Source organism: Macrobrachium nipponense, chromosome 20 (genome assembly GCF_015104395.2).
Source record: "Macrobrachium nipponense isolate FS-2020 chromosome 20, ASM1510439v2, whole genome shotgun sequence".
NCBI lineage: Eukaryota > Metazoa > Arthropoda > Malacostraca > Decapoda > Palaemonidae > Macrobrachium > Macrobrachium nipponense.
The window spans coordinates 32535121-32560315 of record NC_061089.1 but is presented as its reverse complement, the minus strand read 5'-3'; the positions used below and the strand labels follow the sequence as shown (position 1 = coordinate 32560315).

The 25195-nt window shown below is 35.7% G+C and overlaps 1 protein-coding gene across 2 annotated transcripts in view; it reads left to right on the top strand.

Moving 5' to 3' along the window:
- LOC135224490 (serine proteinase stubble-like) overlaps positions 1–25195 on the top strand; it is a 112594-nt gene that overhangs the window by 74215 nt on the left and 13184 nt on the right. For both annotated transcript variants that reach the window (XM_064263506.1, XM_064263500.1), the window contains exons 2-7: positions 10435–10557; positions 15406–15904; positions 17129–17373; positions 18324–18516; positions 19285–19582; positions 22441–22566. In XM_064263506.1, the coding sequence (XP_064119576.1) occupies positions 10435–10557; positions 15406–15904; positions 17129–17373; positions 18324–18516; positions 19285–19582; positions 22441–22566 (1484 nt within the window). The remainder of the gene's footprint in view (positions 1–10434; positions 10558–15405; positions 15905–17128; positions 17374–18323; positions 18517–19284; positions 19583–22440; positions 22567–25195) is intronic.

The following is a 25195-nucleotide window of genomic DNA, read 5'->3' as shown; positions in this document are numbered from 1 at the left end:
AAGAGTAATCTGAACTATGTTCCACGAATGAAGCACGTGAATCTATTTAAAACCAAGATCTTGAGAGATATTAATAGTTTTCGGTGCTGCTTTCCAGCGCTTCGTTGTATGAGGTATATTAATCATTATTGGTGCTGCTTTTCACTGCTTCATTGTATGAAAGATATTGCTCATTATTGTGTTGCTTTTCACTGCTTCATTGCATGAAATATTTCCCGTTGTCGTCTTCTCTCATTTGCAAACTGTATTCAGATTAACGAGTTTGATTTAATAACCCGAACTCATTCGTGTATCCAAGTCAGGGCAGCGAATATAGCCAAGTCGAAAGTCTGTGACAAGTGTGCGATTTAACAAAGAATTGAGTACAGACTGAGAATGTCATTCGGAGCGCGCTCTCTTTTCCTTGCGTGCTGTGTGCTCGAAGATAAGAGAGTGAAATAGCTGTTGCACTGCCGGTGTTATTCTGCCGGAAGCAGTTGGACTTGACACATTTCTCTCGACTGACATTATATGTTTCAATTAAAAACGAGTGACGAATATATAGTCTTAAATGCTGTGGCTACTCGTTTCTGAAATTATTTGTTTCAATATTTGTTTCAATTAACACACGACGAATATCTATAAATACTGTGGCTACTCGTTTCTGAAATTATTTGTTTAAATTAAAACGAGTGACGTATATCAATTTATAAATACTGTGGCTACTCGTTTCTGGTAAAATCAGTTGAAATTGATATATCATAAGTTTAAAGTAAAGGAGTAGAGAGAAGCAAGTAACTTGACACTGTGAAATTAGGCTGAAGCACCCATCGGGTTTCAGGGGCAATGCAAGCATTTCTCACTAATGAGTACTGCGTGCCGTACGTGTATGATACGGAACACTCCGGACCCTGCAAAGAACTCTCCCGAGGCATATAACGCGTCACTACGTAATTATTAGTGTGGATGAAAAGACAGTGTTGTAAACAATAACTGATGTTAAAAATGGATTGTAATGTAGTCGCCCGGGGCTGGAGGGGATGGCTGGGGGGAATGGGGAGCTCAGCGCCCACACCCAGGCCTCGGGGTTTGTCGTAGGCGACGTGGGGGGTTAGGGGGGGGAGGGTTGGTTGGCGATGTGGTTGGGAGGATCAAAAGCGAAGTAGCTCTGACTGGTACTGACGGAAACAGGAGCACCATCGAGGGAAAGTCGACCTTTCTTTGATTTACCTGAAAAATGGTTAGAATCGAGGTGACTTGGGGACTCCGAGTGGGTCGATTTATGTTAATGGAACATTGATGTTTGTGATAATTTTATTTAATGCTGGGCTGTTGTTAATGACTTTCCTTTGCGTAGATTGCTTCTTACGACTTTTATTTCAGTTTGTATAGTCTAATGCCGGCATACTGCTGTCTTAATGAATCAGTTTTAAATATTCTTTTCTTGAGGAGAATGTTAGTGTGCTTGCTAAGAATAAAAGTTGACTCATAATTGCTGACATTATGAATATTCAAGTTAAAGAAACAGAACGACGAAATCTGCATTCAACAGAACTGAAAGGGAAGCCAACTGATAATCGAGGAACACCCCAAACGAAGTTTTTAGGAAACAATAGAAAAAAAAGAAGATTCCAGAAGCGCAACCTGATTGCATCACCATCTTCCCGCCTCGCACCTTGATACACGAGCCTTTCTTTTCTCTCTCACGTAATCGATAAGACAAACCCTAATTTGGGTCTACTGATGACGCCGGAGGAGGAGGAGGAGCCCCGGAATATGAGCGCCCCCTGTCTACCCCAGGTCATAAAACAATAGCCTGGAGGAGGTGGATGACGGAGGAGGAAGGATGAGGGCCCTTCCGTGCCAATAAGACACTTCCTCCGGGACTCACTTCGCCAGGTACTGCCAAGGACGGGCGTCCTCCAACTTCGGAAGGAAATATACTTTTTTTTTTTTTTTTTGGCACCAGTAGAGGGTAGGGGAGTCCTGTGGGAATGAGGACATATTTTGCCTCGAGCTGGCACAAGTATATGATAGTTAATGTAGTGTGATTGTTCAGCTTACATCATCGGATAAATGACCTCATATACTGATTTGAATTATGTAAATGATTATATATGATTCTCTTGTGAGACTGCAAATAGGTTACATTTAGCTCAGATATTATTATTTTGCATTTAGGTTTAAGAATAGATGCTTACCTTGCTCTCATTCGTAGCTGTCAGACCATATATATATATATATATATATATATATATATATATATATATATATATATATAGTGTGTATATATATATATACATATATATATATATATATATATATATATATATGTGTGTGTGTGTGTATATTATATATATATATATATATATATATATATATATATATATATATAAAGTATAAAAGGCCTATAAAAACGCTTAGCTTTAAACCAATGTTTTAATGGGCTTTTTATACTTGAGATGTATATACACATATATATACTATATATACAAAAGTATTGATATACATACGCAGCTACAAGCAGCAACAGTACAATATATTGTTTCGTGTTTTCTTTCTCTACACACGCGCTCACACACATACTCATATGTGTATGTATGTATATGTATAAATATATGTGAATAAAATTACGGTGCAAATTAATTAATTGAAGCTGGAGCAACAAGCCAGTGTGGTTTAAGAATTCCTTCAGGTCTCAATGAAAATTGCCGGCCACCAGTATTTCTCTCTCTCTCTCTCTCTCTCTCTCTCTCTCTCTCTCTCTCTCTCTCTCTCTCTCTCTCCTGCAATCCAGTGCACACACAAAAAATAATTCCTCACGGGAACACCGCGAACCCCAAAAGACAAGATCCATGGCACCCTCAATAAAACTGGGAGGGCTACGAGACCGCAATAATTCATTGAATGGGCGTCTATGAACCGCCCATCCAGACAATGAATGGATGGCACCGCAGCCTTGACCCTCCGCCTGACACCTGGGAGGTCACCTCGAGGTCAGAATGTCAGCTACGCAGACATTAGCAGCCCGAGGAAATGGGGGGAGAAGAAATGGCCTCCTTTACGTCCTCTACTACCAGTCGCTGTCTGCCTCCTCATTCTTCTTCTTCTTCTTCTTCTTCTTCTTCTTCTTCCTGTTCTTCTTCTTCTTCTTCTTCGTGTTTATTCTTTTCTTGTTTCTTCATGTGACGACTGTTCTAGTTTTAGTTATTTTCGCTTTGTTTTCATTTTGTGATTATTTCTTTGTTTCTTTGGTCATCGTCCGTTGTGTTTTTATTTTAATGATTGTCGTGTGTTTTCGTTTATGGGAGTATTTGTTTTGTTGTGAAAATACTGCTATCAGCATCATCAGTATTTCATTTACTTTTCCATCCATTGCTTCTATTTTGATTAGCTGTTACTACTTTATCAACAATTTTTTTCTCACATTCTTTCATTCTCACATTCTCCCTTACATTCTTTCTTATATTCATTCACTCTTACAATTTTTTCTCAAATTGTTTCTCTCTTACGTTTGTCTCTCACATTCTTCCTGTAGTGCATTCTTTCTTTCGTACATTCTGCCTCTGTTCCATTCTTGGCCAGTCATTTCCCCTTAGAATCTGCCCTCTTCTCCCTCGCTGCCGCCCTCCTTCAATGCCTCCTCTACTAAAAAGGTCAGCCCAGGCGTCCTTACGACGATCAGTTGGGCGGAGAACGAGAGCAGACAGTCACTGGGTGAAGAAGAACAGTCCGGGTCAGAATTAGCAAGGTCAGCTCCGGGTCAGGTTAAAAGAAAAAAAAAAAAGTAGGGGAGGGTCGAAATCTGGGGTTACGTCAATTGCAACGACTACTGTCGATCATCGATCGAGTTTATTCCGTGATTGGATGTATAATGAGATGATGAATGACGATTGAGGGTAATGATATGGAATTCGTTTCGACAAGGGATATGATGGCGCGTTTTACATCATACGAGATTAGTTTAGGATTTTAGGAGTCACGTTCAGTGTGTAACATTGACATATTTTTTTAGCAATGAAATACTGAAGAAGAAAAAAAAGAAGAAGAATGGGTTTCTTTGATTTTGCGGTTTTTGTAAATCAGTTTGTTTTACTCGAGTCTAGATTTTTTTTTTTTTTTTTTTTTTTCGTACAAGAATTGGGTTGCCCCACCGGAAGAGCACTTTAGCGCTCTACCAGACTGTGTATACGTACACATACACACACATCCACATATATATATATATATATATAAATATATATATATATATATATATGTGTGTGTGTCTGTGTGTGTCTGTGTGTGTGTGTGTGTACATACATACATACATACATATACACGAGTATGCGGACCAATATGGCTTCATAATTATATATGCAAATTAACACAAATATATATATTTATTTGTTTATGAGTTAATTTAAATATATAATTATGACCCCATATATATGTGTGTGTGTGTGTATGGGTTTAACAAAGTAGCTTCATGTATTCGCCTATGCATAACCAGGCTAAATATGCTTCTGTATAAATGTGCTTGAAGGGACATTTATGTGGTCTGCAAAAATATGTCCTGCATCCACACATACGCGTCGTTTTCCATTATCCAGAGAACATCCTTGGGATAATGTTCCCTTGATATACGTATATATATAATCTTATCTTAGTCGTATGAGATTAGCCATTTCTTTGGCGGTATTTCCCCGTTCGTGCTATTTACGATACAGCGGCGATATTCCCATCGCGACCGCGTCGTGGAACATGGTGAAATTCCGCCCAGTTTTTTTTTTGACAAGGTTCCCACAGCTGCTCTCTCTCTCTCTCTCTCTCTCTCTCTCTCTCTCTCTCTCTCATTTGTTTTCAGGCGAGACGCTGTTAACACTCATCCAGCCATATATGCCAGTAATGTTTCTCGAAAGGCAGAGAGAGAGAGGGTCGTGAGAAAAAGAAAGTCGCCATAGCTATGTGGAGCATTATTTCCACGCAAGATCGAAGTGAGTCATTAATGTGGTCTACATTTTGGAGATGATTATATCGACATTGCAGGAAGAAGTTTATGTAATGAGCGTGTGTGATATTGTTTTGGCTTCTCTCTCTCTCTCTCTCTCTCTCTCTCTCTCTCTCTCTCTCTCTCTCTCGTTATCTGCAGTGTTACTTTTAGTAGTATCGGAAAATAATTTGACGATTGTCAACAGGTAATCTTAAACTGCACATTTATTGACAAAGATATATAACTTTATCATGAAATGTGAGAGTGTGTTCCATTACATTCTGTATTGTTTAGTGGGGTCATCATGCCTCACTCATTATAGAATTATAATTCTTTAAAGTAAAAAAAAAAAAAAAAAAAAAAAAAACAAAAAAAAAAAAAAAAAAAAAAAAAAAAAAAAAAAAAAAAAAAAATATACATAAACCAGCATATTCCGACAAAGAAAATGGAATAAGGTGAATCTTGTGAATATCCTAATTGATGCATTAGGAAAAAGAATGCCACAAGCATGCAAACTGTGTAAGGTCTGGTATAGCATAGTCAGTCCACAAAACCTAATCAGAAAATGTGCTGCATGCAACATTCCGACCCATCCACAGTGTGCTGAGGTAATGCAAGATTTGAGAAAAGATACAAGAATTTTTTGTTCAACATGTCTATCATGGATAGACAATGTTATTAAATCAAGATTGAATGTACAAATAGTTGAGGATGAAGAAGAAGAAGAAGAAGAAAAAGAAGAAGAGGAAAACGGAAGAGAAGTAAACAAAAATGAAATGACAGAAAAAAATAAGGAAAACAAAGAACAAGATAAAAGTATGGATGCAGAGATACTCATTGATACTACATATGAGGCAATAAAGCAGCATACCTACGAAGAAATAAATTACGATATGACAACAGAAAAGCAAATCCCGAAGAGGCTCTACCCAGATCTACACAATGACGGGAAAGAGGAAAAAATAGACAAGAAAGACAAAATCTGCAACCTTTTGAAAAGAGGGAATTGCAGATTTGGAGAAAGATGTTACTACAAACATCCTAAGGTATGTCAAAACTATGAAATATATGGTAAATGTGCATACTTAGATGGCTATGGGGATGATTGCAGAGATCTGCATCCAAAATATGTAAAAACCTAAAAGAAGGAAAAGGATGTAAGTTCGACAAAAAATGCAAATATATGCACCCTGTAGCCATGAATCATAATCAAATAAATAACCAACCAAGTAATAAAATCCAAAATAAGAAAGAAACAAATAAAGAGAGAAATCAAGAATATCAGGTAAAAGAGAAAAGCAAACCACCAATGAGATATGCAGAGGTGTCAGCAAAAAATTTCAAAGCATCAGCTCCGAAATTCTACTCAATAGATAATAACTGTATTTATTATACAAGAGGATATTGCAGAAACGGAGAAAATTGCAGATTCAGACACAAAATGAATAATTATGATGAAGGAAGATCAAATATTATGGAAAAGTTGGATTTTTTAATGTCAGAATTTCTGGAAATGAAAAAAAGAACAACATACCAGAACAGGAAAGAGACATGGGAAAATCCTTATTACTACCAATATTAAATGAAGGAGAAAACACGCAAACCATCATAGTGATGAATGCGCAGGGTTTAGTTACGAGTAACTCAAAAAGAAAAATAGAGTACTTAGAAGAACTAACCCAAAATGAAAAGAAAATAGATATAATGAATATAAGTGAAACCTGGTATTCCCAAGAGACTGGGAATGATGATCAAATAAAAGGGTTCCAAACTTATAGATCAGATAGAAAAAATAGGAATCAAGGGGGAACCGCAATATATGGGAAAGACAAAAAACAAGGAAAAATATATGAGAAATATAGTAACTCAGAATGTGAACTAATAGCGGTAGAATTTGAATCTGAAAAATTGATGAACATAGTAATATATAGACCTCCTAATACTAAAGAGTTTGACTTAATAATTGAAAAATTGGATGATATATGTAGAAATCACAAGGACTGGACTATTCTCCTATCTGGTGACTTCAGCTTTCCTTTCGTAGAAGGGAAAGAACGAATAGGAGATTGTGGTTGTACTTATACATATAAAAAAGAGAGTAATAGTAGTGCAGAAGATAAGAGGCAATTCGAAAAGCTATTAGATATGCTACTAGATACAACATTCAACAAATAAATCACCTGCCAACAAGAAAGGAAAATACTTTAGACCTAGTATTTGTGAACGAGATGAATTATGTTAAAGAAATAATAGTTTATAATGCGAGTAGTATTTCAGATCATAATGTCATAGAATTAACAGTTCATTCCAAAGCAAGTGAAAATAGAGATAAGCAAGAAATGAAAAAGTGGGAAGGATATGGAAAATACAACTTCTACAGTAAAAATATAAAATGGTCAGAAATTAATGAAGAATTAAACAAAGAGTGGGATAACATTTTCGTAAGTGATGACATAAGGGTAAATACGGAGATATTATACAAAATATTGGAGAAAATAGTGGATAAATATATACCGAAGAAGAAAAGTAAACATCATTCATGCATACCAAGAGACAGAAGGATCTTGTTCCAGAAAATCAGAAAGTGGAAAAAAGGTCTTGCAAAAGAAAAAATGCATGGAAAGTTATAGAACTAAAAAGTAAGATAGAAAATGCAGAACAAAAGATTATACAATCAAAAGAAAATGAAAACGGGACTTGGAAGAAAAAACCCTATTAAATATCAGCAAAACCCCAAACTATTATACTCATATGCGAAGAAGATGAATAAAAGAAGAATAGAAATAGGCCCTCTGAGAATTGAAGGGAGATTAACGAATGAAAAAAAGGAAATTTGCAACATACTGGCAGAACGATATAAGAGAGAATTCACCCCTAGAATAGATAATGAAGATAATGATATAGAAGTAAGGGACGAAAATAGTGAATATTTAGCTGACATAGAAATTAATGAAGCTGATATTGTGCAGGCAATTAATGAAATTAAAAATGGAGCTGCTGCAGGGCCGGATGGAGTCCCTGCTATTTTGTTAAAGAAAGTAGTTCATTCTATCGCAAAGCCACTTGCAATATTATTAAGACAAAGTGTAGATACAGGCAAGATTTATGATGAGCACAAATTAGCATATATCACCCCTACTTTCAAAAGTGGATCAAGACTAGAGGCAAGTAATTATAGGCCTGTGAGTCTAACATCACATATTATGAAAGTGTATGAAAGGGTAATGAAGAAAAATATTATGAAACATTTTAATAAAAAATAATTTGTTTAATATAGGACCAACATGGTTTCGTACCCGGAAAAAGTACACAAACCCAACTGTTAGTCCACCGTGAGAACATATTCAAAAATATGAAAAGCGGAAATGAAACAGATGTGGTTTATCTAGACTTTGCAAAAGCTTTTGACAAAGTAGACCATAATATATTAGCAAAGAAAATTAGAAAACACAATATCGTAGATAAAGTAGGAAGATGGTTAAAAGAATTTTTACACAACAGAAAACAGATAGTTATTGCAAACGATGAGAAATCGGATGAAACCAAGGTAATATCCGGTGTGCCACAAGGTACGGTGCTAGCTGCAATATTGTTTGTTATTATGATTGAAGACATAGACAGTAATGTTAAGGATTCGGTAGTGAGTAGTTTCGCTGATGACACAAGAATAAGTAGAGAAATTACTTGTGATGAAGATAGGAACGCTCTACAAAGAGACCTTAACAAAGTATATGATTGGGCAGAGGTAAATAGGATGGTATTTAACTCTGATAAATTTGAATCAATAAATTATGGAGACAGAGAAGGAAAGCTATATGCATATAAGGGACCTAATAATGAGACAATCACAAATAAGGAAGCAGTTAAAGACCTTGGTGTGATGATGAATAGGAACATGTTATGCAATGATCAAATAGCCATTCTGTTGGCAAAATGTAAAGCAAAAATGGGAATGTTGTTACGGCACTTCAAAACAAGAAAAGCTGAACACATGATTATGCTTTATAAAACATATGTTCGTAGTCCACTTGAATATTGCAATATGATATGGTACCCACACTATCAAAAGGATATTGCACAAATAGAGAGTGTACAAAGGTCCTTTACAGCTAGAATAGAAGAAGTTAAGGACCTAGACTACTGGGAAAGACTACAATCCTTAAAATTATATAGTCTAGAAAGGAGAAGAGAACGCTACATGATAATTCAGGCATGGAAACAGATAGAAGGAATAACAGAAAATATCATGGAACTAAAAATATCAGAAAGAGCAAGCAGAGGTAGATTAATAGTGCCCAAAACTATACCAGGAAAAATAAGGAAAGCACACAGAACATTAATCCACTACGCACCAGCATCGATAATGCAGCGTCTATTCAATGCGTTGCCAGCTCATCTGAGGAATATATCAGGAGTGAGCGTAGATGTGTTTAAGAATAAGCTCGACAAATATCTAAACTGCATCCCAGACCATCCAAGATTGGAAGATGCAAAATATACCGGAAGATGTACTAGCAACTCTCTGGTAGACATTAGAGGCGCCTCACACTGAGGGACCTGGGGCAACCCGAACGAACTGTAAGGTTAAGGTAAGGTCTCTGCGTAGTTTGTTTGCTGCGCGTGTACAACCATCACTGCGTCACTGATGGCTTTTAGTACAAGTAAAACCTTATCCCCATAATTCAAAATATCGGTGACTATTTATTAGGTGGATAAATATAAAGAAAATTATTCCATTCTGGCAGGTGAGGTGATGAGTTATTGAAGTATTTTTTTAGGTACGTTATCTGCAGTGTTACTTTTAGTAGTATCGGAAAATAATTTGACGATTGTCAACAGGTAATCTTAAACTGCACATTTATTGACAAAGATATATAACTTTATCATGAAATGTGAGAGTTGTGTTCCATTACATTCTGTATTGTTTAGTGGTCAATCATGCCTCACTCATTATAGAATTATAATTCTTTAAAGTAAGAATTACTGTCATCATTTACCTAAGACAATATTTAGTGACTTTTTAAATGGTAAAGGTGCTCACGCATTCACCTTTACTCTTATATTTATTTTCTTGATTCTAGTTTTGCTGTTATTGTCCTCTCTCTCTATCTCTCTCTCTCTTTCTCTCTCTCTCTCATCATATATATATATATATATATATATATATATATATATGTATGTATAGTATATATATATGTAAGTATATATATATATATATATGTATGTATGTATATATATATATATATATGTAAGTATATATATATATATATATATATATATATATATATATAATATCTGCTGAATATATTTTAAATAGCAAATGAGACAGGCATATTACTGTGGATTTAGTTTTCCATTTTATTGACTCACGTGATTATGAGTTTGCTTTGGATTATTATTATTATTATTATTATTATTATTATTATTATTATTATTATTATTATTATTATTATTATTAATGATTCCGTTGTCTCCCTCCGCAGGACCTACTAGTATATGGGCGTTTGTTGGCATCGCCATCTTGGGGGTTCTGGTCGCTGGCGACCTCCCACCCCACTTGGAACATCTTCGGCCTCAGGGAAGAGCCATCGACACCAATAACTATTGTGAGTAGAATAATATATAAAACAAATGAATACACATGTATAAGTGCTTGCCATCTTTCTTTAACTGCTCTGCATATATATGTACGTATATATATATATATATATATATATATATATATATATATATACATAATATATGTATGATATATATCTGTGTGCATTTATCTATCTATCTATCACTCTGTCTATGTATCTATCTATCTATCTATCTATCTATATATAATGTATATATGTATATATTGAATTATAATCTATTTATCGCCACAATGCGTTCTTATAAATAAACACGCACAGATACACATACAGTTTATGTATATATATATATATATATATATATATATATATATATATATATATATGTATATTTATAATATGTGTGTATGTGTTTATTGGAACGCTTAGTATGTATCAAAAAGTAAATCTTAATTCAATGACGTACTTTAGTACAGAAACATCAATGTATTACATGTAGACAGACTAGCAATCTTTTTTTTATTGAAAAATAAAGGGTGGCACAAACTGAAATCACTGTACCTCGCATACCTCGTTCTTAATGACAATGAAAACCGAATTTATGCCGTCAAGATCACACCAGCAGCGCCCAAATACCAGAAGACACACGACCCAGAATAGATCTGCCACGTCATCTCTTTCAGAGAGAAGATTTATATATAAATCAGGGAGTTCTAATCACCGTCGTTATTCGAACGATGAAAAAAAGAAGAAAAAATAAAGGAGTCAAGTCATGGACATTGAAACTAAATATTAGCTACATTTTCTGGATTGTTTATTGTTCTATTTGCTTCTTCGCATTGTAAACGATTGTAACCAAAGAGGTGATTGAGTGGAGCCATTCTGTATTAGCGACACTTTCTGGATTGTTTATTATTTTTTTTCTTCGTATTTTAAACAGATGTAACGGAAGAGGTGATTACGTGAAGCCATTCTGTATTAGCTACACTTTATGGATTGTTTATTTTTCTTCTTTGTATTTTATCGAACAAATATAACGGAAGAGGGGCTTGAGTTAAGCGATGCGATTCTCAACATTGGCGAGCTCAGATTCTGAACTGATTTCATTGTTTTGATTCGATCTATTGTCTGTTGCTGATTCACGGGTCTTGAATGACGTTCTTCAAGGTTGCAATGACGGATTGCTTTTAAATTTTTTTTATTATTCAAACTAGTTTTTTTGGCAAATTTCAACTTGAATTTTCTTAAGTACAAAATATTGTCATGGTTTCTTTATTTGTATTAATGAATTGCTCTTGTATTTCTTGAATATTTTTTTTTTATTGATCAGAGTAGCGCTATGGCAAATTTCAGTTTAAATTTTTATGAGGTTTTATCTCACCGACATCTGTTCCTTTGTTTCTTAGCATAAAATTTTTTCGTGGTTTACTATTATTATTATTATTGTTGTTATTAATTATAATAGTAATAATAATAATAATAATAATAATTATTATTATTATTATTTTGTTGTTTACTTGTTTATCTATATCATATCACGGATCGTTCATCTATTTCTCATATCAGTGATCCATAAATTACTGAATACCAGTTTGCACTAGTTTTATCTGTTTGACAGACGGGAAAGTAATCATTATGATTTTGATTCTTTTCCCGTCATAAACTTTTTTTTGTTTTTTTTGTTCCCATTGTGTGTTCCCATTGCATTGGCTGTGGCCTCAATCTGGAATCGTTGACTTTCTCATTATTGGTTGGTTTGAATATGGGCTGCAACTTAATTGCCTAAACAAGAAGCTCGATGAACCTCAGGAAAATGTAGATTTTGATGATATTTGCCAAATAGGAAAATATCATTTTTCTTAGTACGTTCAAGTTTAGCACCAACTGGCTATGGGTCTTCTGACAGCTGAGAAGTACAGTATCTCCCTCTCTCTCTCTCTCTCTCTCTCTCTCTCTCTCTCTCTCTCTCTCTCTCTCTCTCTATTGAGCATGCAGTTTCATTTCTCAGTGTTTTAATGTTTTTTTCGATTACCGATCAAATTTCTTAATGATTATTTTGTATGGTAATATGATAATACTTGCAATTTATGAGCGTGATAACACTGATTCTCTTTTAATTTATTAATTCCACGTGCACGAGAGAAGCGAAAGATATGAAGTATTTTGAACCGGCTTATCAAATTTTATGCAACTTTGCCATAAAACTAAGACTATTTATCTATCGCACATGTTTATTTGACAGTGATTCCTTGAAAGCAGTGATTCCTTTGTGACATTCTTGAATTTGGTCCGGAAACTAAATCGGTGCATTGGAGGATTTTAGATTTGGGTGGCAAAAGCTAAGAGCGCAGATATTGATAGTCATTTACACACGAATAGGTGTGTATAGATACAACCTTAAAAGTGGCCCTTTTATTCGTTTAGGATGATGAGTTTGGTGAGATGTTGTTGGTTGTATAGTGTTTTATTGGAATGAACGACTCATTTTCTGTAGGGGCATAGGCTTTTAGTAAATCCTTGGACACAGAAATTATTCTGCTCAGACGATTTTAAAATGTTTGCCCCCGGGAGTTTTATTCAAGAATCTGTACTCGAAGAGAAATTCTGAAATAGAAACCGCATGGTATGAATACCGAAGCCCAGAAGCTTTGGATAAAATGACGTAGGAAGAAGGTATATAAGGAATTCATTTCGTCTCAAATGAGACAGTGAGAGAGTTTCTTAAAGAATATATTTAGACGCAGAAAACGCTTTCTAGGAAAGAGAATAATTCTTAGTAGGTTATAATACTATATGAAATAATACATGATGTACTGTTATCATTATTGTTACGTGTGTCAACACTGGTATTTTACGAAGCCAGTCTCAGGTATCATGTCATTTACTTGACAACAGTTTCCCAAGTAGTATTCGCAGTTCCCAGTTCTCGAGGTAACACCTAAAATGATGATATTTAACGTTCCTCCGTAGGGGGGTAGTGCCGTGAGTAGCCCTCCTGCGGTGCGCTGTAGGCATTATTTAAGGTTCTTTACAGCGTGCCTTCGGACCCTAGTTGCAACCACTTTCGTTCCTTTTACTGTACCTCCTTTCATATACTTTCTACATCTTACTTTCCACCCTCTCCCAACACTTGATTCATAGTGCAACTGCGAGGTTTTCCGCCTATTAAACCTTTCGAACCTTTTACTGTCAATTTCCAGTTCAGCGCTGAATGACCTTGTAGGTCCCAGTGCTTGGCTTTTGGCCTAAATTCTATATTCAACTCAACTCGTATTTAACATTCAGTTATGAGGCTCTTGGAAGGAATGCAGAATTAAAAAAGCAAGAAAGAAAGAAATATAGAAAGAATGGAAAGAAAAAATACAGGAAGAAAGAAAAAAAGAAATAAAGAAATACAGAAAGAAAATTAAAGAAATAAGATGTAAAGAAATAAAAAAGAAAAAAATATAGACATACAGAAAGAAAGAAAAAAATACAAAAAAGACTAAAAGAAAGACAGAAATTCAAAAAGAAAGAAAGAAAGAAAGAAATTCAAAGAAAAGAAAGAAAGAAGGAAAAAAGAAAAATATGAAAATAAAGACAAACAAGTTCACACTTCCATGTTTACTCACAAAATCCAGTGTGATTATGATGTATAAAAAGTAGCGTCTTTATTTGCTAGGACATGCCTTATGTGACTATATATATATATATATATATATATATATATATATATATATATATATAACTATATATATATATATATATATATATACATATATATATATATATAGATATATATATATATACACATATATATTATATATATATATATATACACATACAACATACATACATACTATACATACACTACATCATACATACATATACATACATACATACATACATACATACATACATACATACATACAATCATACACTATATATATATGTATGTATGTATTATGAAGTGAAGTTCTTTCATGGAATGCGGGTTTCCTTTGATAATTTTTGTTTGTAATGATTCGTCATCATTGATTTCAGACTGCATGGAATCTCCATGTAACATCACTCCTACATATTATATATCCTGTTTTATTTATGTTACTTTTATCAGTTTGGTTTCGGCCGCATAATCAAGCTCATCTGACGTCACTGACTTGACCCGATGACCTGAATTCTAAGTTTTGGTCATCGGTAACTGAAACAGCTTTTAGTGATGTTTTCAAGATGATTATTATGCATGAGAATCTAATACTGAATGTTGGATATAAAACTGTAAATAACAATTAAAAATGTTAATAGTTTTTTTCCTCGTGAGACTAACAAATTGTTATATATAAAATTGTTAATAACAACAAAAATATGAATTGGTTTTTTCTTCACGTGAAGCTTACAAATTGTTATATATAGAATTGTTAATAACAACAAAAATATGAATTGGTTTTTTCTGCACGTGAAGCTTACAAATTGTTATATATAAAATTGTGTAGAGCAAAAAAAATTTTTTCTACTTCAGACTCATACAAATTGTTACATATAAAATTGCATAGAACAATGAAAATACAAATTTTTTTTTTCCACATGCGACCCTCATACCAATAGCTATATGTAAAGATACATATATATAACAATAGAAATATTATTAATATATCTTTCTCCACATGAGACTCATACAAATTGCTATAAATGAAATTGTGTGTAGCACTAAAAATATTAAATAAAGTGAAAATTTTATGCCACTTGAGACTCATGCAAATAGTTATATATAAAGTTATATACAGGGTGTCCATAAAGTCCCTTACCATACCAGTATTTGTTGCTCAGAATGGTACTGGGGCTTTCTGGACACTATAACAATAAAAACATGAAATAACGTGGCATTTTTCTCCACAGACTCGTACAACAAGATCTCTCACAAAGGATGCAGAGCGAAGGGCAGGGACGGCGTCTGCATGTTCGTCTGGGAGTGCATCAAGACGAACGGGGAGCACGTCGGGATGTGCATGGACGGTTTCATGTTCGGCTCCTGCTGCGTCCACGACGACAAGGAGAACTCCCTGAACTCCCCGGAGTCCACGGTGCCCGAGGGCGGCGATTCGTTCCTGCCCGGGGCCGCCACCAAGAACGACAGCCTGGCCCTTCCGCCGTCCTCGGATTCCAAGCCCGCCGCGACCTCCAGGCCGATGACGGTGAGGCCCGTCGTCTCGACGGGGGAGCCCTCCGTCGTCACCTCGAGGCCGATAAGCGTTCAGAGGCCCCAGAGGCCTCCCGTCCCTACCACCGAGGCGTCTACTTCGGAAGAGACCTTGTCGACTTGGTCCCCGAAGCCTCCGATATCTGTGTCTCCCCCAGTACCTCCGTCGAGGCCTACCAGACCGCCAAAGCCTACAAAGTAAGTTATTATTATTATTAATTATTATTATTATTATTATTATTATTATTATTATTATTATTATTATTACTTCTCTATTCTTCTTATTACTGACATTTCTTCTGTACTTAAGTTGGCTATTAAAACGCCAAATGGGGGATTCATGTCAAAAACGTGGTATATATTTGTCAAATTGAAAATATTGTACAAAATGCATACAAATTGTATCTTAAGCCTAATTGACAAAAGATAAGCTTAAGATCCAATTTATATTGCATTTTTTTTTTTTACAATATATTCAATTTGACAAATACCACGTTTTTAACATGAATCCCCCATTTGGCGTTTTAATAAGCCAACTTGAGTACAGAAGAAAAGTCAGTATTAAGAAGAATAGAGAAACCTCTATACAAAAGATATGCGGCTGAAGTAGCCATTATTTTCAATAAAACCTGTATCAATGGAGGTCTCCTTCCAGCATATTATTATTATTATTATTATTATTATTATTATTATTATTATTATTATTATTATTATTATTTCGTTGGGTAAGTCCAGAAACCCACACCAGGCAATGCATACCCTTTAAGACCTGAATACCCTTACAAGGGCAGCCGCAAGATAAGTGTCCTTGCTGGTATATAGCCGCCTTAATATAGAACAAACAACCAGCATTACTAAACTGCGTTGCTTTAGTTTGACAAGAGTAACGTGTATGCTGTTAATCGCATAAATAATTTTTCGAGACTTTCATTGATGAAGTAATTCAATGATTTCAGAGATAATTTACAGAAATAATCTCCAGAAATAATTTATAGAGATTATCTCCAGAAATTATTTACAGAGATTATCTCTAGAAATTATTTACAGAGATAATCTCCAAAGATAATTTTCAGAGATAAGCACCTGAGATCATTTATAGATATAATTTAAGATATTTTACAGGTATAATTTCTGTAATAATTTACAGGGATAATCTTTAGAGATAATTTACAGAGATAATCTCCAAAAATAATTCACAGATATAATCTTCAGAAACAATTTACAGAGAGAATCTTCAAAGATAGTTTACAGAGATAAGCACCTGAGATCATTTTCAGGGATAATTTAAGATATTTTACAGAGATAATTTCTGTAATAATTTACAGGGATAATCTGTAAAGATAATTTACAGAGATGACTTAAGAGATAATCCTTAGAGATAATCTCCAGAGATAATTTACTCATGTTTTCGCTCTCCCTCAGACCAACAAAGCCAGTCAACTGGTGGCCCACAACAGAAAAACCCACAAGCAGAGCAACAACAACCACACCTACAACTACGAGTGAACCAACAACTACTACAACTACAACAACGACGGAGAAGCCCACTACCACAACCTCAACGACCACAACAACAACAACAACAAGCACTACTACAACAACAACAACTACAACCACGCCGGCACCTGCTGGTCCCGTGGCCAGCAATGCTCACAACGACAACCAACGTAAGTGGCTGGAGTTTGCTTAAGGTCTGGAGTTTGTTTAAGGAGCAAGAGCCCGTGCCGAAACAAGACTAACTTAAGAATGATAGAAAAAAAAATATTTTAGATTATGAGACATATCACACTCTGTCATTAACTTTAGATATTTTTGGTTAATTTTTTAAGTTATCACTGACTTCTCATTTTTTTCTTTACATTATTCGGTTATTATTATTTTTTACATTATTCGTTATTTTTAAGAAGCGGTGAAACGTTGATGGAATTTGTCCAACTTTCTTTAATTTTACCTCTCTCAGTGATCGTGCATACGCATGCACACAGATACACACACACACACACACAGATTTACAAGTGTTTTTTTCACTCCATGATTAACGATTTTACGATTGTTTTAACGTTCAGTGGCACAGCGACCCGAAAACAATCTCGGAATGCAGTAGAGTGAAACGAGCCCAGCCCTGTGAAACTCTCTTTAATGAATGCTTCAGGAGAGAGAGAGTTACAAGGAGTTACAAGGATTAGGATGTCCCAAAGATTTGATGGTCTATGCGAGTAGACATCGTGTGCTCACTTATCTGTAGGAGCAGGTTTTACTATACATTCACGTGTCCTAATGATTTTGTCTAGCTTTCTTTTAAACTCTTACACACTGTTGCTGTTTACAACTTCTGGTGGCAGTTTATTCCACGTGTCACATATCATGTATGTAAAGAAGTTCCCACAGTGGGATGCGTTGTATCTCTTCAGTTCTAGTTTCCATCCATCATATCTTGTCTGGTTTTCGTTTAACGTAAATAGGTTACAGTCTACTTTTGTTATGGCTTTCAGTATTTTAAATGTTTGTACTAGTTGTCGTCGCTATTGTCGTGTTTCTAAGCCATACATCTTCAGGCTCTCTAGAGAGAGAGAGAGAGAGAGACAAAAAAATTTGACATCCCTTACAAACATTCCAGAATGCGGAGTGCGATCCGTAATCATGCAGCCGGAGGGACGGATCGTCAACGGCACGAACGCCAAGTTCGGCGAGTGGCCCTGGCAAGTGTCAGTCCGGAGGACCAGCTTCTTCGGGTTCTCGTCGACCCATAGATGTGGAGGGGCGCTACTCAACAAGCAGTGGGTGGCCACAGCAGGCCACTGCGTGGATGAGTAAGTGGCTGAGTATTGACTGAAAGCTTTATGTTTTATTTATTTTAACAATCTACAGAAGATGGTGTATGTTCTTCGGTATTCATTAATTTTGTAATTGGTTAACAGGTACCCGTACTATCTTGGGTGTGCACTGAATGCCTTCTATAGTTGTAATTGATGGGATAAAGTATTTGCGTGATGTATTATTGGTCGGCTGTTAAAATCGCTAAGACGAAAGGTTTTGCTAGGATTAACATGATTCTGTTTTCTCTACCTTTTGTTGATGAATGACTGAATTTGGGCTAGGATGAAAACCGAGTTAGCTTTGAACCTTGAGTTAATTTCATGATACATCTGGAATGCCTGCTTCAACTGTTTGTAATTCTGAGCAACATCGCTTGTTCACCCATTATCTCAGATAGAAATTTATTATCTAACTAAATTTATTATTAAAAGTTCTCTATCTACTATCACGAAGAACATTTTAGTCTACGGAATAGTTTTATTTGATTTCCCCTTACTCTCTTCATCTTTATTTGCCTATAAGCGCAGTCAAATCACGAATGGGAAAAGTAGAAACTTTCTCATTTGTCAGACTAAACAGACTGATGACCGACTGCAAACACTTCTCAAGAAGGTAACCCAGATCTATCAAACAGTTCGAGTCTGGATCTTGTCAAGTTTTCGCTTATACAAACATCTTGAGAGAGAGAGAGAGAGAGAGAGAGAGAGGGAATTTCCTTCACGACACACATTCATGAATCACTCTACTTTCCCTTTCAACAGCTTGCTGCTGTCCCAGATTCGCATCCGAGTCGGCGAGTACGACTTCTCGTCCGTACTGGAGCCGATGCCGTACATCGAGAGGGCAGTCAAGAACAAGTTCGTGCACTCGAAGTACAACTTCTTCACGTACGAGTACGACTTGGCCCTCGTGCAGATGGACGAGCCCCTAGAGTTCCAGCAACACATCTCACCAATCTGCCTCCCCGGCAACAACGACCTTCTCATCGGGGAGACCGCCACCGTCACGGGATGGGGCAGGTTGTCGGAGCACGGCAGGCTGCCCTCCGTCCTGCAACAGGTACGTAAATGCTGTTGTGTTTCCTAAGGTGACTTTCTCCTCTGGTATTGTCTCTGGTCCCTTTTCCGCTCACACCCCCCCCCAACATAACCTCTTACTTTCTCTCCTGTCCTTGATAGATTGCAAATGCTGTTGCGTCATCGTTCTTAGCAGCGGCTTGATCGTTACGGACTGTTTTCAATCTTTTGCTTCTGTTTCGTAATCTGTGTTAGTCTTTAAATCTTCTGTTTTATTTACATTCCAAAATACTGAATAATTTTCGGAAGACATTCGAAAATACTGAATAATATTCTGAAGGGTGAATTCGATTTTTTTTTATACCGCTTATTATCTTTTAATTGATTATTTTTCAGTCGTGAACTTAAATGATCGTATCTGAATTGGTTTGAAGTAGTTATACATGTCCTCAATTCTGCTGGTGGTTTATTATCATTGTAGCTCGGCCTTCTGTCCCAGATCGGTGTCACGTTGTATCTTCTCTAAGGTTAACCTGGGCAGGGTTTCTTTCATATCTTAGAGGATTTTCAGAAATTATTAATTTGTAACTCTCTCTCTCTCTCTCTCTCTCTCTCTCTCTCTCTCAAAAGTAAAACTTGCTCTTTCATTTTTAAACAATTGTTCACTATTTCCAGACCCTTGAATTCATTTTATTCCATTGTATTTTTCCCAGTTACTGATATTTTTCTTCTAAAAAATCCATACTAATTTTTCTTCCATTATTTCTTGCTTTCACACTTCCTTCCCCGGAGGCATCTAGATCCAGTTTTCAATTCCTCAAATTCTTCTCATTCCTTTGCATTTCTTCCCTATTATATCCCCCCCCCCCACCCCCACCCCCGTTTTTAAACGAAGATTCCACGTACCCTCGTTCTTCACGAGTCGTTGCAATTGCACTCCGCCCCCCCCCCCCACCATCCATCCCCTTCCTCCCTTGGGTGCTATTGCATCATCGCCGTAACCATCGTTGTCATCATGCAACATTGCTCGGGTAAATTACAGTACCTGGTGAGCCATGGAAGTCGTGTTCTTTTGTAAGTTTGTTTTCTTTCCCTTTTTTTCTGGTTTTTCTTAATATTTCGAAACGGGTTATGACGTCCAAGCTGCTATATTCGTAGACTGGTATTCTTTTGCAGAGGAGGAATACATGTCCTATAGTATTTCAGTTAGAATTTCTTAGGATAATCCGTTTGATGAAAAGTAAGTTATTTTTCTTTACTTTTCTTTTTCTTACTTGAGTTAGACCTGGGCAATTAAAGAGCACTAGTATTCCTCTGATCATCTTAAAAGCAATCGTATACTGTTCAGTACCACAAAATTATTATCAAATCTGTAAACAAATCTGTCATTTCATATCCTAACTTTAATATAATTACATTCCTGAATGGGAATATATATATATATATATATATATATATATATATATATATATATATATATATATATATATATGAGAGAGAAAACAGGGAGAGGATGTTTACAGTTTGGAAATTGCCAGAAATCCCATGCAAAGTGAAACGATATCACGCCCAGTTCTTCACGTCCGGCAATGACAGTGATTTTCCTCTTCCAGTTTGACATTTGAATCATTTTTTTCCATTTCACGAAGACTCTCTTTCTCTGATGTTGGTCTCTGTGTATGCATTACACTGGTGACCTTATATGTATCATGTTACATTTTTGTACGATCTCTCTCTCTCTCCTCTCTTTTATGTTTTGTTAACTGTGAAAATTTTTTCTTCCCTGACGCTTTTCAGTCCCGCAATTGTGACTGTCATTTTTTCCTTCCATGAAGCAAGAGTCATTTTCTGCCTCTAATAATGTGACCCCACCCTCTTATCCCCTGGTGATTTAATGAATTTCGCCCTCTCTCTCCCCCCACCCCTTCTCACTCCCACCTCCGTGCTAAATGGGCGTGACTGCTTTCACTCCCATTGTTTGTCAGCCACGGTCGTTTGGGTCTCAAATTTATAAGTTCCTCTTTCATTTTCTGTTACGATTTTCATTCTGTTTCAAAATGACGACGCCGCGGTTGACTCGCTTTGCGTCATAGTAGTTATATATATAATATAGATGCGCCGTTGTTCAGATTGCTGCTGATGACGCCGGGCAGCATTCAATAAGTCACTGTTCATAGCTCGTGCGTGAACATAGGTATTTTTTCATTGACTTGAATCTATTCTTCGTGTAGCTATCGATGCTGTTGTTTATACGCAACTTATAAATATATTAATTATATATATATATATAATAAATACATATATATACTATATATATTATATTAATATATTTATAATATATTATATATTTATATATATATAATATATATGTATATTATTATATATTATTATATATATATATATATAATTTAATATATTTATATTATATATATATAATGTTATATATATACATATATATATTTATATATATGTATATATATTATCAAATAAATAAATAAATTATATATATATCATATATATATATATATTATATATATGCTATTATTATATAAAAATGCATAAAAACACCGTTTCGAGCTTCTAAGTAATCAGTAGAATGATCCACAGCAATATTCTTGTTTATGAATACAAAATATATTAATGTGGAGCCTTCTTGATATAAATATATGTATATATATATATCTTATTATTACTATATATATATTATTACATATATTATATCTATATATATATATATAATATCAATATATGATAAGCTTGTGCATAAACAACAGCAACTATAGCTACATGTATACACGCATATATACACACACTTATATATACGTAGGTTTCAATTTTGTGATTATGATTCATAGCTCGTTCCCATGCAATTGACCGTATATATATCACTCTCTCCCCCAGGGCTCCGTACCCGTCATCAGCAACGAAAAGTGCAAGGACATGTTCAAGAAAGCGGGCAGAGACGAGCACATCCCGGATATCTTCCTGTGCGCTGGGTATGAAAACGGAGGCATCGACTCCTGTCAGGTAAGACATAACGCGAAGGAGAGAGAGAGAGAGAGAGAGAGATCTTGTTGAGACTGAATTTGATGAGTTTTCACCTGCGTCAGGTAAGGGCTACTTCTCCGAAGTCCTCCCGATTTTGTTTTAGATTAGGGTGAATATGTGTGTGTTTTTTTTAGAAGAGCTGATCAGTCTCGTCTTTAATTTTTTCATGGTTTTAGAAGAGCTGATCAATCACGTCTGTTATTTTTCCTCCCTCATTGAACTCACTCCTATGAACTACAGGAGTTTATTACCAACCAAGTAGTACCCAGATCATTGCTTACATCAACAGAATATATCTTCGACCCCGAAGACCCATATCATTTGCCATATATCATATATATATATATATATATATATATATATATATATATATATATATATATATATTGTGTATGTATGCATATATATGGCGTTTTTGCATATTTTCTTTCATGCAATTGCTGTTGAAGACAATGTGCATATATATATATATATATATATATATATATATATATATATATATAGATATATATCGTGTATGTATGCTATATATGGCGTTTTTGCATATTTTCTTTCATGCAATTGCTGTTGAAGACAATGTGTATATATATATATATATATATATATGTGTGTGTGTGTGTGTGTGTGTGTGGTGTGTTGTCTGTAAAGAGAGAGAGAGTTTAAAGAGACAGAGAAAGGAAATCAGCCTGTTTATCTGTCGCCTTTCAGCCTTTGTTTAACTGCCCTCTACTTCGTAAGAAACTAAAGCAAAACAGACCTTGATTTCTCTTCGACAAACTCCGCAACGCCTATGTCGTGAAAGCGTGAAAATTACCTTACCATCGCCAGCTCCTCTTCTGACCCTCCCCTCTTTCACGCGCACGTACGCACGCGCACGAAGACACGCACAAACATTGGTCAACACGTGTTGTTAGTCTCGCTGGAAGATTTTGTTTCCCAATGAGCGACCGAAAAAGATATATCAAGTCATGAATAGGTTTGGAATAAACCGTTTTCTTTCAATGAAAGATAGAAAAAGAGATCTAGGTTTTTAGGAGGGTAAAAAAAATTAAGGCTTTTAGAAGGGAAAGGGTGGGAGGGGGGGGGGCGTTAACGAAGCCCCTTTATATAGGCCGTAAAGATTGTGGCTTCGGGTGTTTGAGAAATCGTAGCATCTAAAATATAAAGAAAATTTACTTTATAACCTGAAAGTAAAGTCAAGGTCCATTAAGCGGGAAAAGGAAATGAGAAAATGAAAGTTTTTCGGAGATACAAAATTTAACGAATTATGAAGCTCATTTTCAAGGAGAGAAAAATGTTGCTTTTCTCACCCCCACTAAAAAAATAAAAATAAATAGATAACGTTTTGAAAAGACATTCTCCACAAGAAGACACCTATTGGTAGGGCGAAGTCCAGCGGTCCACACCATGCCTCGTGTTTGCTCTAACACCTCGCCACACCTTCGGGCAAGGTCCCGTTGCTGGCATGAAGCCGGTTTGCCACGAACCGCCTCCGTTGAAAGCTGGAAATGTTAAAGCTTTCTGATGGGAAAGAAATGGGCGATTTCGAGAGGGTCAGAATGATGGTATTTTCGCTTACTCGGGAAGTAAGCCTACTTTGTTGTTGTTGTTGATGTTCTTGTTGGTGTGGGGGTGGGGGTGGGGGGTAGGAAAGCCTAAAAAAAGATTGCTGGGAAGTGCTGGAAAAGGTATTTCGCGTTGAGTTAAAGATACAGGAATTTTCGGATATAGGATATACTATGTATGATTTATTTATGAGAGTGAAAATGTAAAAAAAAGAATAATGTGCATGTTAAACAGTTCAGAAAATTGATTTCTAATGACATGTACCGTATTTATTTTAATTTTTGTTGATGAAACAACGCTCTATTTGATCGTAGAAGTTAGCAATCGCCCTCACGTAAGCTGGAGGTCGGACCACGCCTTGTTCAGTGTAATAACAAATTATGCATTTTTTATTAAAGTAGAGGGAAAATTTTCCTTTTGCTCAAAATGTTCCCAAAAAGGAAAAATTTTCTCAGTACCAAGAAAACTGAAAACACCTGAAAGGGAGAGAAGAAAAAACTCACTCCTTAATAACACGATAAACCATCTTTTCAAAGGGCCAGCGAAACTTAAAGTCATCATTCCCTAAATCTCCTATCTCCTCTAAACTCTCTTTGTAAGGGATCTTTCTTCCCACAGACCCCCCACCCCTATCCCCGCCACCCCCGCTCCATCTCACTTAACAGTCCCACCCCCTCCCTCGGACCCCTGTCCACCATCACGCTTCTACAGTTCGACTTCATCTCCATCTTCCCAGTCAGAATAACTGTTTTGATCTTCGCAGTGTCTGTGCGTGAGGAGTCTGATGACGTATATGTTGTTTGGGTTTAATGACAGAAAGGCAAAGCTCTTTTATGACGGGACTGGGAATTTTTTTCACTGGAGAGTTCCTTTATTTTTCATATAAAGGCTTCCTTGGGGCAGCACACTGTGGCAAATGAATAAGAAAAGGGGTAAATAAACTAACAAATGTGATTATCAGAACGATAATAATGATGATGAGTGTTTTGATAAGAGCATCAACATTAATAGTAATTATTATATTATATTATACATATATGTA